This window comes from Nannobrachium achirus, assembly GCF_963921795.1.
Source record: "Nannobrachium achirus genome assembly, chromosome: 21".
Taxonomy (NCBI): domain Eukaryota; kingdom Metazoa; phylum Chordata; class Actinopteri; order Myctophiformes; family Myctophidae; genus Nannobrachium; species Nannobrachium achirus.
Genome location: NC_137828.1, coordinates 1,889,599 through 1,905,950, shown reverse-complemented (window position 1 = coordinate 1,905,950; position 16,352 = coordinate 1,889,599). Strand labels below are relative to the sequence as shown.

At 41.1% G+C, this 16,352-nt stretch overlaps 1 protein-coding gene across 1 annotated transcript in view; it reads right to left on the bottom strand.

The window, feature by feature from the left end:
- Nucleotides 1-10,726: 10,726 nt before the first annotated feature.
- The window catches only part of LOC308307213 (NLR family CARD domain-containing protein 3-like), a gene marked incomplete at both ends in the record, with an annotated part of 51,652 nt that continues 46,026 nt past the window's right edge, over nucleotides 10,727-16,352 (bottom strand). The window contains 3 exons of the mRNA XM_080752384.1: nucleotides 10,727-10,745; nucleotides 12,534-12,678; nucleotides 13,730-13,932. Of these exons, the coding sequence (XP_080608510.1) occupies nucleotides 10,727-10,745; nucleotides 12,534-12,678; nucleotides 13,730-13,932 (367 nt within the window). The remainder of the gene's footprint in view (nucleotides 10,746-12,533; nucleotides 12,679-13,729; nucleotides 13,933-16,352) is intronic.

Here is a 16,352-nt window from a genome sequence, read left to right as displayed (position 1 = left end):
CTGTACTTGACTGTACACTACTGTACCTTACTGTACTGTAACTTACTGTACTGTACTCTACTGCACTTTACTGTACCTTACTGTGCTGTACTGTACTGTACTGTACCTTACTGTACTGTACTTTAATGTACTCTACTGTACCTTACTATACCTTACTGTACTGTACTTTAACTCATCTGCCGCCTTACACGTTTTGAAACGTTCTATTTTGCCCAGCTATCAACCGCCTCACACGTTACTGTACGTTCTACCATTTTTGGCCACTGGGGGTCACTGTTCACTAATATATGAGACAGCAATGGGTTCACTGCCCAGAGAGCAGCCTGTGATGGTGATAAAAAATTATAAAAATGTTATTCATGTAATCAGCTTTCTGCACACCTTCTTCAAGATGGCTGCCAAAATGGCCACCATCCACATGCTGTAATTGTTTGTGTGTGTTAATCTAAAAATAGATTTTTCTTGGGGTTGATTATATGTTTCTGCCAACTGCAAGGGGGCAATGGACATCTTCTGAGAGCTTATTTTTTTTCAAAAAATGTTTATTTATTTTTTTATTTTCAATTTTTTTTTTTGTAAAAAGCCTGGCAGTACTAAGATAGATTTCTTTTTAACCCTTGGCAGGCATTGTGTTAATGTACTCTACTGTACCTTACTGTACTGTACTTTAATGTACACTACTGTACCTTACTGTACTTTACTGTACTCTACTGAACCTTACTGTACTTTTACTGTACTCTACTGAACCTTACTGTACATATTCTACAGTATGTGTTCTAGATCTACATTTTTGATTCTGTGTTCACCGGCAATCAGTATACTGCTGCTAAATCTGCTAATTCATAACCATATAAATATTTATATATATATATATAAATATATATAAAAGCACAATTGATGATTTCAACTGCACAAATTAGAGCACATCCAGCACAAAAAATGTAGACCATTTTTCCCGATTTGTAGCCAAACAATTGGGGTGCAAGCCTAAGCAAAACTATAACTTAGAATAATCCCTTATTCTTTTTAAGTAAAATTTCTAAAACACTACAAAACATGTCTCAAAGACAAATACAAGCAAACGTCTCCACAGTAACAGTTGTTTGTTTGTGTGTGTGTGTGTGTGTGTGTGTGTGTGTGTGTGTGTGTGTGTGTGTGTGTGTGTGTGTGTGTGTGTGTGTGTGTGTGTGTGTGTGTGTGTGTGTGTGTGTGTGTGTGTGATTAAGTGGTCCATCTATGTTTTTTTATTAATAATAAAATCTGCAAAATAACAAGTAACTGAAGCTGTCAAATGCTGTATTTATAGTAGAGTATATGTAACAAAAATGGAAAGTAGAGTAAAAGTACCTCAAAATTGTACTGTAGGTACAAGTACTTGTATATACTTGAGTAAATGTACTTGGTTACTTTGCAGCACCACTAGCCTTACATTAAGACGTCTCTGCCGAGACTTTCGCATTGTCACTGCAGGGCCGACTTATGTAAGGCTACATCACCACAGAACAGCCAATGACAGCCAAGCCTTTAATCACAGCTGTGTCAATCAGTAGAGTGGTGAGGGACATTTATTTATAGTTTTAACAATAACTATAGTTTTATACATCACACAGCTTAGACATTTGGATCAAATCAGACAGCAGACCTGTGTGAACACATTGATATAAATAGCATATCTGAAGTGTGAATATTGCAGCCACAGCGACTTAATATAAACATGGGTCCCTTTCCTCTGTCCCCACATACTAAACCCATTGGAAATGCATTGGATGCTTAAAGTTAAACATTTTTATTTTTTTATAATTATACTACAAAACATTTCAAAAAGAAAAATACACGCACACTTGTCCTCAGTAAGCTGAACACATAAAATTTTGAATGGTGTTGAAAGGTTTAAGCGTTTAGGAGATGAATCGCGCCAAAGTTTTGAGGAGATACTGACTGATAGATAAACAAATAAATAAATAATGAAGATAACTAAAGTGTGCTCGCCTTCCAGGCGAGCCCACAATTAAAAGTATTAAAATGTGCTCCTCAGAGCACAGGTCTCCACCAGGCCAGGTAGAAGTCAATCTGATTATACATAAAAATTAAGGCTGGGACTTTAACTGATTAATTGTGATTAATTAATTACAGAAAATTAACGCGATTAAAATAATTAACTCATTTTAATCGCACTTAGTTTTTGCACCACAGAACCTTCAGTTTGGGGCATACCGATCATAGCGATGCACCAACCAAGAAGAGACAACACACGCAAAGGGAGAAGTAGACGATCAAAGCGCTTTGCTTGGCCCAGTGGAGGAGAAATTTAGATTTAAAAAAGTCACTCGTTGATTCACTCGTACAACAAAATGTGTTTTACTTGAAAAAAAAATGCTTCTCAGGTCAAATATCGATGTGCGATTAAAATGCGATTAATTAATCACAGAGCCTGTAATTAATTAGATTAAAAATTTTAATCGCATCCCAGCCCTAATAAAAATACATGACATATTTACATCATCATCATCTTATCCAATCAGGATGAAGCAAACAAGTTTCAAGCCAATCAGAAACCACGTTCATGATTTGAGGCATTTTGAAAAGACATAAAAATACATGATAAATATTTACATCATCATCATCATCATCTTCATCTTCATCATCATCATCATCAGTATTTATGATCCATATTTATAAACCTGTGGAGAGGAGGTTTGAGGTCTGTCTAATCTGATCTGATCTGATGAGAGCTTGTAGATCTGTTGCCATTTTCAAACAGCCGGTGTATTTAATGTTTAGACAGTTTACAGTTTAGGCATTTAATCCAGATTTACAATAGCAGGGTAATCAATACATCAATAACAATTAGGGCTGGGATTTTACCTGATTAATTGCGATTCATTAATTACAGAAAATTAACGCATTTTAATGGCACTTAGCTTTTGCACCACAGAACCTTCAGTTTGGGGCATACCGATCATAGCGATGCACCAACCAAGAAGAGACAACAAACGCAAAGGGAGAAGTAGCCGATCAGAGCGCTTTGCTTGGCCCAGTGGATGAGAAATTTAGATTAAAAAAACTCACTCGTTGATTCACTCGTACAACAAAATGTGTTTTACTTGGAAAAAAAAATGCTTCTCGGGTCAAATATTAATATGCGATTACAATGCGATTAATTGCGATTAATTAATTACAAAGCCTGTGATTAATTTGATTATTTTTTAATCGCATCCCAGCCCTATTAACAATACATCAATATCAATACATCATAGAAATATAGATTTAGGAAGACAAATAATAACGTAGGCAGACCAAACCCCCTGGAACCCCCTCAAGGACCCCTGGGGGTCCCCGGACCACACTTTGAGAACCGCTGGTCTAGAGACCACTGCTTTTTAGTAGAACTCGGTTGCGTTCGGGTGTTGCACTCTGAAAATAGCAGATCTACAAGCTCACAACACGTCGCATAGCGACGCGCTGTGAGCTTGTAGATCTGCTATTTTCATCATGCAACCAAGTGTAAAAGCAGTCATTACGATGCCATCAAGGCTCCGCCAAAATACATTTTAGTCGACTAAATTAACTGTAGATTTAGTCGACTGACACTAAAACATTTCAGGTGACTAAAATATGACTAAAACTAAATGGATTGTATTCTAAAGACTGACTAAAATATGACTAAAACTAAATGGATTGTATTCTAAAGACTGACTAAAATATGACTAAAACTAAATGGATTGTATTCTAAAGACTGACTAAAATATGACTAAAACTAAATGGATTGTATTCTAAAGACTGACTAAAATATGACTAAAACTAAATGGATTGTATTCTAAAGACTGACTAAAATATGACTAAAACTAAATGGATTGTATTCTAAAGACTGAATAAAATATGACTAAAACCAAATGAATTGTATTCTAAAGACTGACTAAAATATGACTAAAACTAAATGGATTGTATTCTAAAGACTGACTAAAATATGACTAAAACCAAATGGGATTGTATTCTAAAGACTGACTAAAATATGACTAAAACTAAATGGAATTGTATTCTAAAGACTGACTAAAATATGACTAAAACCAAATGGGATTGTATTCTAAAGACTATGACTAAAATATGACTAAAACCAAATGGGATTGTAATCTAAAGACTATGACTAAAATAAACCAAACTTTGCAACACTGGCGTTGGCTGCTCATAAATAGTAGATAAACAAGCTCACAGCGCGTCACGTGACGCGCTGTGAGCTTGTTTATCTACTATTTATGGAGAAAGACATTGAAAATGTTTAGAACAGTGTAAATAATTGTGATTATTTTTTAAACATAAATCTTCTCTTCTGGGGGTCCCTGGAACTAAACATTTTCAGATGGGGGTCCCTGGGGGTCCATGTTAATGTGGGGCTTTGAGAAGCGCTGCTGTAAGGGTCCATTTGGACCCCTAGTGGGCCCCCAACCGGATGTTGAGAAACAGTGTCTAGACCAGTTAGTTCTCAAAGTGTGGTCTGGGGACCCCCAGGGGTCCTTGAGGGGGTTCCAGGGGGTCCCCGGCTAAATGATTGAATCAGCTGAACCACTCCAACCATGTTTTATGTTTCACCATTAGAAAACTGCCGATCTACAAGCTCTCAACGCACCACATTGCGATTCACTGTGAGCTTGTAGATCTGCTGTTTTTGAAATGCGAATTCAATATGGCATTTTCTGAATAATTATGAACATTTTAACAGCAAATATATCTCATCTCATGGCGGTCCCTGGAAATAAATATTTACAGATTTATGTACAGTCTGTTTATTTGTCATCATGATGATGTCACCATGAGTCAGTCATGACCAAATATGGAGTCTGTGATGTCAGACTTACAGTATCTAGGGTCAAAGTGTCCAAGGTGACAGTGGTAACCATGACAACCTGGACTCAGTCAGACATGTAGAGTAACCATGGTGACCTGATGTCACCCTCACATAGAGACTCTGCTCTGCTCACACAGAAACACTGAGGAGGAGGAGTCCCATAACCAGAACCCAGCATACAGAGGTCCAGTGAATGTGTTCTTGACGGTGTACAGGTGTGTCAGAGTGTCCTCTGACACCTCATAGAAGGACAGAATCCCTGCAGGACAGTCCAGATACACTGCTACTCTACCTGACCTCCAGTCTCCAGAGGGCCTGACAGGGAGGTCAGTCTGCTTACTATTGTGAATGACACTGTAACTGTCATCAAAGTACAGACTCCAGGAGAGTTCATTCTCTCCAAGCCTACAGTCATGACCCTCTCCTTTCCTGCTGATCTCTCTGTAAGTCACTGCTATCCTAACCCCTCCACTCCTCTCCACCTCCCAGTAACAGCGTCCAGTCAGACCCTCTGTACACAGAACCTGTTCCTGCCCATCAAACCTGTCAGCATGAGGAGGATAATTATGATCCCGTCCCCGTGACACCTTCCTGTTGTTCTGAGAGAGAGAGAGGTTTCTGTATGCTGTGTTTGTGTCCAGAGAGAGAATCTGAAAATCTGATGAGAAAACAACACAGTAAACATTAAATACACCAGTAAGGCTCCCTGACACACACACACGCGCGCGCACACGCGCACACGCACGCACGCACGCACGCACGCACGCACGCACGCACACACGCGCGCACATAGACAGGGGCTTCAAAGGGGAGGGGGGGGGGGGTGGGACTGAGTTACTAGGGCCCAAGGTGGAGGGGTTCTTAGTTATTTTATACTTTAGCTATTGAAAAATAGCAGATATACAAGCTCACAGCGCGGCACCGAGTACCGCGCTGTGATCTTGTAGATCTGCTATTTTTCGTGAAAATTGAATGATTTGATTGAAGACTTTATTAGAAGTTTGCATAGAAAAAGGTACAGTTTCATGACGGTACAGTTCAGATGTAATGCAAGTCTTTGAATACATGCACATTTTGCTTCTGGTGGGTCCCTGGAAATAAACATTTTGAGATGGGGGTCCCTGGCCAAATACATACCATTTTACCACATGAAAAGGTTTGAGCACCACTGACATAGAAACATAGGTTTATCAAAAAACTTTAGAAGGATTTGAGATATTCAAATACAAATGTTCATGATTTTTCAAACATAGCAGATCTACAAGCTCACAGCGCGGCATTGAGTCCCATGCTGTGAGCTTGTATATCTGCTATTTTTCAATAGTTAAAGCACTAAATAATGCGTTCCCAGTGGGTTTAACCCCTCCTCCCCCTATGAAGAACATTCATGGGGGGCCTTCAGTGAATCCTTGAGTTACTAGGGCCCAAGGTGGAGGGGCCTTAATTATTTTATACTTTAGCTATTGAAAAATAGCAAATATACAAGCTCACAGCACGGCACCGAGTGCCGCGCTGTGAGCTTGTAGATCTGCTTGTGAGCTTGTAGATCTGCTATTTTCAGAGCACAACCAAACATAAAATGACTTTTCTTTTAGTTCTACTGGATCTCTTCTCCACTAGCCCCTCCCTAACATTTTAGTCTAGTTTATATTTGTCAATATATTTAGTCTTAGTTTTAATCATCAAAACTTTGTTTTTATTTAGTTTTCCTCAATGAAAAAGGTTAATCGACCAACATTAATACATTCATTTTGGATTAATGTATTAACCCATTCAAGCTGGGAAAGCATCCGTTTTATTTTCCAAGGGGTCCCAGCACACACACACACACACACACACACACACACACACACACACACACACACACACACACACACACACACACACACACACACACACACACAGGGGCGTCACAAGGGGGGAGGGGGGGAGTGGGACTGAGTTACTAGGGCCCAAGGTTGGAGAGATCTTAATTATTTTGTACTTTAACTCAGGGGTCTTCAACGTTTTCAGGCCAAGGACCCCTTAGTTGAGAGAGAGATGAAGCAGGGACCCCTAGTTGAGAGAGCGATGAAGCAGGGACCCCTTAGTTGAGAGAGAGATGAAGCAGGGACCCCTTAGTTGAGAGACAGATGAAGCAGGGACCCCTTAGTTGAGAGAGAGATGAAGCAGGGACCCCTTAGCTGAGAGAGAGATGAAGTAGGGACCCCTTAGTTGAGAGAGAGATGAAGCAGGGACCCCCACAACCTGTTCATAGATTCCATATAGTTTCATTGTTTGACAGCACAATCATCAGCGTATTTTGGATTCATGTCAATTTGTGTTTTCAGATATTTAACCACTTGAACCGTTAATACTTAATAAACTTGACCTTTCACTCTGTACTTAGTCTGCTCTTTTTCCCGCCTCACAGCGCGAGGCGTTGTGAGCTTGTAGATCGGCTATTTTTGGCAAAAGTGGATGCTATGGTTTAAGTGGTTAATATAAAAAAGGAGGAAACAAAGTTTCTATCACACAAAGATTTGGAGGACCCCCTGTAGTAACTCTGAGGACCCCCTAGGGGTCCCGGACCCTCTGTTGAAGACCCCTGCTTTAACTATTGAAAAATAGCAAATATACAAGCTTACAGCACGGCACCGAGTGCCGCGTTGCGATCTGTTTTTTTTTTGTGAAAATGTAATGCCAATCTTTGAATAAATATATTTTTAAGCGAATATTTGAAATTCAAATTCTGCTTCTGGGGGGTCCCTGGAACTAAATATTTTGAGATGGGGGTCCCTGGCCAAATACATACCATTTTGGGGGTCCTTCACATGAAAAAGTTTGAGCATCACTGACATAGAAGCATAGGTTTTTCAAAAAACCTTAGAAGGATTTGAAATATTCAAAATACTTGTACAAATGTTCATGATTTTTCAGAAATAGCAGATCTACAAGCTCGCAGCGCAGCACTGAGTGCCGCGCTGTGAGCTTGTATATCTTAAAGATTTTAGACTTTCAATCAACGGTTGATTTTGATGACAAAATGTATTTAGTCGGTGCCTTGATGGTGTCGCAATGCCTGATTTTACACTTGGCTTCTAATTATTATTCTAAGGCTGGCAGAGCGGTTTTGCAGTCTGTGAAGTACTGGCGTAGAGGCAGCTGTTCATTCAGTCTCATGCCATAGTTCCTGTCTAGCTTTCCACCATAACGGTAACTCTGGCCTGCCCTCTCACACACTGACACACAGTGGTAAACATTTAGGCTGCCTGCTCCAAAGACAAACACCATGAAAAACACTCTGCTAGTACCGTCAATTTATTCTGAGAAATTCTGACAGGTAATTAATGTAATACTATCAATCTGTGAAATTACTAATCATCAGTGTTGTGCTAGTTAGTGACAACCAGTAACTAGTTACCGTTACTAGTTACTTAATTTCAAAAACTTTACTGATTAGTTACACAAAAAAGTAATGTGTTACTGTAAAAAGTAACTTTTTAGTAACTTTTTAGTTGGTCTCCCATTAATGACCTTATAGCCTTCATTTTCATCACTTGACATGCATTGCACTGAACTCTGCTAAGCAATGTGGTCTATACCAGTGGTTCCTAAACAAGAAATTAGACTTACCCAAAATAGTGAAAACAGCAGATCTACAAGCTCACAACACATCAGCTAATAGATTAGCTATTTTCACTACTTCTTAAATATGTATGTTCTAATTTATGGAATTTCTTACAAAATAACTTTGAAGTGTACATTTTATTTGCAAGCAATGTACAACATCATCACAAAATAATCTTATTTTCCTCAAGACATTCTGAAATAATGTTCAATGCCTGGTAACATGTCCTTACGTCGAACTCCCTTTGGACCAACCACCTAAACCTAACCTTAACCCTAACCCTAACCTCAGTAAAACTATGCTTAAACCTAATCCTAGCCTCAGTAAAACTATGCCTAAATAATTAATTAAATAAATATGGTGGCAGGCTTTGGGCCGGGCTATAAATATCGGTACCAAACGGGCCAGGGATAGGCCTGTATTCCCATGGGCCAGGGCCGGGCCCCCCATTTCAGGCCTGTGCAGGGCTCTAGTTTTGATACATGTTTTGACCCAGTATTTGTATTTTGTATCTCTGCGTACCCGTATCTCTCTGTATATGTTTAATGAACACAAAGAAGTTGATATTCTAATCTAAAAAGCCTTAGAAGGATTTGAAATATTCAAATACCCGCACAAATGTTCATGATTTTTCAAAAATAGCAGATCTACAAGCTCGCAGCGCGGCATTGAGTGACGCGCTGTGAGCTTGTATATCTTAAAGATTTTAATCTTTCAATCTACGCGTCAGTTTGTAACGCGTTAGTCACATGCATACATTTTTATAAAATGTATTTTCATGTACTTTCAAAATATAAAATAGGTATTTGTATCTCAAATCCATTTCTCTGGCCTGTATTTATATTTTGTGTTTTGATCAGAGTCCTGCAAGCCCGTCGGAACGCGACCAGGGCGGGCCGGGCTCAGAACCATGCTGGGAACCAGGGGCGTCACAAGGGGGGGGGGGGGGGGGGGACCAAGGTGGAGGGGCCTTCATTATTTTATACTTTAACTATTGAAAAATAGCAAATATACAAGCTCACAGCACGGCACCGAGAGCTGCGAGCTTGTAGATCTGCTATTTCTTGAAAAGTCTTGAAAATGTGTGCAAATCTTTGAATATATGTATTTTTTTAAGCAGACATTTGTAACTCAAATTTTGCTCCTGGGGGGTCCCTGGAACGAATTATTTTGAGATGGGGGTCCGTGGCTAAATGCCTATCATGTTGGGGGTCCTTCACATGAAAACGTTTGAGAACCTCTGACATAGAAACATAGTTTAAGTTTTTAAGGATTTGAAATATTCAAAGACTTGCACAAATTTGCATGATTTTTCAAAAATAGCAGAACTACAAGCTTGCAGCGCGGCACTCGGTGCCGTGCTGTGAGCTTGTAGATCTGCTATCATATGTAATTTGTCGTGTCATGAGTACAGTTCATTACGGGACGCATCTTTTCTGTATTTTACGAGACGGTTTGTTGTAACCTCGGTAGCCGACAAATATCAATGTCTAATGTTCTGCTGTGAGGATAATATACAGTAACAATACATCATAACAAACGGTGGCTGGAGGAAGATTTCTTACTTGTGATGTGTGTGTTGATGTGCTCTTGACTTCTTCTGTGTTTGTTCTAATCAGAGCACAAGCTCTAGCACACAGCTAAAGGGCTGTACATACTGTCTCCGACCACCGAATTGTCGTCGGATAGTTCCTACTTTCTGACATATGTGCAGCTTTCCGAAATCAAATTAGGAGAAATCCTTTTCCGAAGTTGCGTGTGGTGTAATTTTGAAGTTGAACCGGACCTTTCCGACACAAAGTTCGGGGTCGGTGACAGTATGGACTGCCCTTGAGAGTGTAGCTGCTGCGCGCACCAGTGAAAGCCACGCACAAAAATAATTAATTAAATAAATATGGTGGCGGGCTTTGGGCCGGGCTGGGCTGTAAATATCGGTACCAAACGGGCCAGGGATAGGCCTGAATTCCATGGGCCAGGACCGGGGCCCGGCCCCACATTTCAGGCCTGTGCAGGGCTCTAGTTTTGATACATGTTTTGACCCAGTATTTGTATTTTGTATCTCTGCATACCCGTATCTCTCTGTACACGTTTAATGAACACAAAGAAGTCTAAGGGATGCCTTGTTCTTTATACAGCACACATATAGTGTTACACTTGTATCTCCCAGAAAGGAACAATTTATCTCGAGCCGCAGAGTTTCGCTGCGCAACACAGCCGTTTGACAAACTATAAATAATACACAGTGGAGAAGGGGTATTATCTCCTCAATGCCTCTAGAAAGACTCAGCCACTCTGGAGACGTGGAGAGAAGGAGACAAGTCCACAGCATATTCACGTTGGCTCTGTATAATATTAATGCTGGAATCAAATGCCCTGCATTATAAGTGCTGAATGTGTTCATAACAGCAGGATAAAGTACATGTCCACGGGACGTTTGATGTCCTTTCTTAAAACTGTGCGTCAGAGACGCAGGACGCAGGGCTACGAGCATCACTGCATAGCATGCATGACACTATGTGCTGCGCTGCGAGCTTGTATATCTGATACATGAATCTTCTCTTCTGGGGGTCCCTGGTTCAAAACATTTTCAGATGGGGGTCCACGGCTAAATAAATATAAACCTGGGGGTTTGAGAACCTCTGCACTAGACTATGCCTAGGAGTGGACAGAGCAGTGTACAAAGAGAAGAAACAGACAGGGTAGGACATCATGCAAAACATCTGCAGGTGTCACCAAAATGATCCTAATAGTGTCAGCAGAATGTGTGTGGCAGAAGGAGTGTTGGATGTAGGGACAGTGTGTTTTAGGGACACGTTGCCTGACAAACCCTAGTTTACAGACTTTTGGTCAAGTGGCTTAGGCTTTTTTTGTTCTTGTATTTTTCACAAGTCAGCCACCAGATGGGTCTGGTCGCTAAGAATTGTAGAAGGTGTGTCAGGTAGGGCTTTGTAAACGAGCATCAGCTGTAAACAAGTATCAGCTGGTGTTAAAGACCAGGCCAAGAGCAGAGAAACCATCTGAATTCTCTGGAAGTTCAGACAGACAGAGGCAGACAGATATACAGAAAGACAGACACTCACATCTTTTGAGGAGTTGAGGATTAGTCCAGTGTTCTATCCAGTGTTCTCCTCCATGATTCACACTGTAGGAAGAAATGATCATTTCTTTATTTGTAGCTTGTATCTTTTTTGGTTAGCCGAGGCACGTACGTTACGAGTCATAACAAGCCATCTATGCAGGTTACAATCTATGTAGTTGGTTTTCAGAGGCTATGATCGATGTAAACATTAAATCTACAGTATTAGATTATAGTCACATGTCGCTATATAGTAGTAGTTCTGTTTTGGACGAAGCACGAAGATGAATAATGGAAAAGGTTCTTTTCAAATGGGGAGACATTACTTCAGTGGATATGAAATGGAGAGTACCTCCGGTACTTCAGAAACGTGTAGGCTACTCACTCATGGAAATGGAACCCTTATGGTGGAACTTTAAATACCCAGAGAAATCAAAAATACGTTTTTCACACTTTTAGAGCATATCTGTTGTGATAATATGGCCATAAGATTTGAGTATTTGTGTATTATTCCAGCCCCTAAACAACAACGTAATGCATGATGACAAACGTCAAGTCTGTTTAATAATTCACAAGGTCAGAATAACTGACAGCTGCCTGTGTCAATCAACTTCAACAACTTCAACTTCAGCTACTCCTTGCGAGCCGCTGGTTCGTGTGGTTCACCGTTCCCCCGCCTCCCCATTCGTCCTCTCTGCATAGCAGAGCCACTGTGTAGCTGGCTTGCCTTGTCAGTCTATAGCGCAACGTTGTGATACTGAGCGCATATCGTCAGCCCGCCCGTCTTTACATATTAATGTCTTCAATGAGTTATTTTTTTTCAATGAGTACATTCCGCCGAACGCTATGTCCCTCCTTTCTGGACCGTTTCACGAGGAACTGCGTCACCATAAAAAGGTGGAGCCAACGTGAGTACATTGTGCCTTTACTGAAACTGTCTAACTTATAGCCATAATGCTAGGCTACTGCACTAACCAACATGGACGCAGTCAAAGTCTACTCACTTGACATCCAGTCCAGCAGAGAGCAGTGTCTGTACAGCATCTCCTCCTGGATTGTTACAGCTGATGTCCAGATGCTTCAGATGGGAGAGGTTGAGGGCCACAGCTGACGCCAGAGAAGAACAGCCTTTCTCTGTGATCCCACAGCCTGACAACCTGCAGGAAAATCAAGACTTTAACAAACTGCTGTTGATGCTCAAGTACACATCCACACAGAGGAAAACACTATTTACCTGAGGGTCTGCAGTTGACAATGGGGAATTTTCCCTCCAGTACACAGAAGCTTGATACCGAAATCCAGCAGTCTGTTTAGACTCAGATCTAATTCTCTCAAATGTGAAGGATTGGAGCTGAGAAATGAGGCCAGGACTTCACAGCTTCTCTCGGACAACCAGCAGTGAATCAGTCTAAATGAAACGATTTAAAACAAGAATAAAATAAATAAATAACACAAGATGTTTCTGCTATGAATTAAAACTAAACCTGCTTAAAACCATCTATTATACAAACACTATGTCTAGACATAACCCCAACCACACAAACACTATGCCTAACCTCAGAGGGAAATATTTACTCCATTATTTGAAACATATACTATAGTTAAAATTATTATTGCAAAACTTACTTTAACCACCTGTTTCATTACCTGTTATACTTTGGATGTACAAAAAAAACTCACTAAGAAACTTGTAGATCTGCTATTTTCTAAAAATGTATATACAGTCTTAAACTTTAAACAATTGAAGACAGGGCATTCTGCATATTGCATACTATAACTGTTGTTACTTCATATATTTGATACCAATATGTAAAAATAGTGAATGCATTACTTTTACTAGTAACATTACTAAGTCTATTACAGCATTGTGATATTGCTACTTGTACTTAAAGTTGTGGTGACAAGCCCCAAAATGTAACATTATGATACAGTAGGTCACGTGTTTTTGTTCCTTGACCTGGCCGGTGGCGCAAGCACTGTTGCGACCCGGGCTGCTCCTGCTACTAGCCTCTTTTATAGTCTTTATTGTTATGTCAGTCTGTGTCTTTAGTGTGTTTTATGTGCACTGACTGTGTTTGACTGATACCTTACGATGGTGCCACTGAGATGGCTGTTTTTAATAATCCTTCGGGATATCCTAGCGGAATGCTTCTCGCCGGCGTGTCAGGACTCGACGCCGACAACAACACCGGTGTCGTACCTGCGCTACACCCATGACCAGCTCCTGCTGCTTCGACCCGCTGCCAGTAATACTCTGGCCCCCGTGCTTCCAAGAGAACTGTTGGCAAGGCCACCGAGGAGCGGCGGAGACAGCAAGCGAACGAGGAAGAGGGGGAGACGCGGAGGGGTGAAACTGCGACTACGGAGAAGGATGCATAGACCACCTCTACCATCCATGATTCTCTGTAACGCCCGGGCATTGAGGAATAAGGCAGATACATTACGCTTTAACACCAGATATCAACACGAGTTCCGGGAGGCGTGCCTGCAAGTGATCACCGAGACCTGGTTGGATGAGACGGTGCCTGACGCGCTTGTTTCCCTGGAGGGATTCACACTGGTGCGCGCTGACAGGACCGCTGACTCGGCGAAGAGCCAAGCAGGAGGGATCGCCGTTTATATTAATAACAAGTGGTGTTCCCAATTCACCGTGAGGGAGTCGTTGTGCACCCAGGACATAGAGTTACTGTGTCTGAGCATGCGACCGTTTTATTTGCCTCGCGAATTTGGCAATATTGTGTTGTGTGCAGTCTACATTGCTCCAAGTGCGAATGCCGCCCGGGCAGCCACCGCCGTAGCAGACTGTGTTCACAGACAATTGAAACGTACTCCCGAAGCTCCGTGTTTTGTCTTGGGTGATGTGAACCACTGTAAACTTGAATCTGTGCTACCTGGATTTCAGCAGTATGTCGATTGTAAGACAAGGGGTAATAATATCTTAGATAAATGTTATGGCAATGTTAAGAATGCCTATGCTGCTGAGGCTAAACCTCCTTTAGCCAAGTCTAAACCCCCATTCGCCATGTCCGATCACAATGTTGTTCACTTAATTCCCACATACAAGTCATTGCTTAAAACTAGCAAACCACAAGTCAAAACTATTCATGTGTGGAATAATGACGGCATCGAAACGCTAAAGGGATGCTTTTGTTGCACTGACTGGAGCCTCTTCCATAGCTTAGACCTGGAAGAGGCTACAGATACCATAACAGAATATATCAAATTCTGTAAAGATAATGTTTTGACTAAGAAAACAATAACTATGTACCCAAATAATAAACCCTATATCTCGAGGGAAATTAAAGAGGCCATAGTTAAGAAACAACAGGCTTTTAAGTGTGGGGACTTGTTAACTGTGAGGAATATTCAAAAGGAGATCAACAAAAAAATAGAGGATGCAAAAAGGAAGGAAAAAGAGAAGTTTGAGGCCTACTGCTCCTCCTCTAATTCCAAAAAAATGTGGGATTCTATGAAGGCCATGACTAACATGGCTCCAGCTAAGAAGGGCCTCAGTGTTTCAAATGAAAAAGAAAAGGCAGATGAACTAAACAACTTTTATGCAAGGTTTGGAACAGCTGACTTCTTGCAGGAACAAAAAGCTGCCCTCGAGTCTGTACCCGCACACAGCGATCTGGGAATCACTGTGGATCAGCATGAAGTCCAGAGGATGTTTTCTCGCACATGTCCCCGGAAGGCCTCAGGTCCGGATGGGATATGTGGCCGGTTGCTGCATTCATGCAGCCAGGAACTGGCAGAGGCTTGGTGTCCCATCTACCAAAAGTCACTGGACTCATGTACTGTTCCATCCACCTGGAAAGACTCCATTATAATCCCTGTCCCCAAAAAGGCATGCTGCAAGGAAAATAATGACTACCGCCCAGTCGCTCTGACTTCAGTAATTATGAAGTGTTTTGAGAAAATCATTATCAGTTTGTTGAAGGCAGCGGTGGGTTGTTCATTAGATACGTTTCAGTTTGCATACAGGAGTAACAGGGGTATAGAGGATGCCGTTTTGGCCTTGGATTATTTTCTTTTGAAACACTTAGACAAAGACAAAAAGAACAAAGCTTATGCACGCCTTCTTCTTGTAGATTTCAGCTCAGCGTTTAATACAATACAGCCACATCTCTTAATTAAGAGGTTAAAGGACCTTAATGTCCATCCTCTTATTATCAGGTGGTATTATTCCTTTCTAACTGAACGCACTCAAAGGGTCAGTGTGAATGGTATTTTGTCAGAGCCCAGAACCTTAAGTACTGGAGCACCTCAGGGCTGCGTTAGCTCACCTGTCCTTTTCACTTTGTACACAAATGAGTGTAGAAGTGAGAACCCGAATAATTACATTATTAAATTCTCAGATGATACTGCCATCTTAGCACTACTGGATAAGGATAAGGATCTAGCTGAGTATTTTCAAGAGGTACAGAGGTTTGTCAGTTGGTGTGATGACAACTACCTTGTTCTCAATGTTATGAAGACACAGGAGATGGTGTTCGATCCTATGAGCGTTGGTGACCACAGGCCTGTGGTCATTCATGACTCAGCCATCTCACAGGTTTCCTCATATAAATACTTGGGCATTTCTATTGACAATTCACTAACATGGAATACACATGTGGACAGCCTCTGTAGTAAACTACAGCAAAGACTACACTTCCTCCGCCGTCTGAGGGTTCACGGTGTTGACCAAAAGTTTATGTTAGTGTTCTATCGGGCAGTCTTGGAGAGCCTGGTTAGATTTGGTATTACAGTTTGGTTCGGTAATCTCTCAGTGCAACTGAGGTCCAAATTGTTGAGATTGGTTCAGACTGCAGGGAAGATTA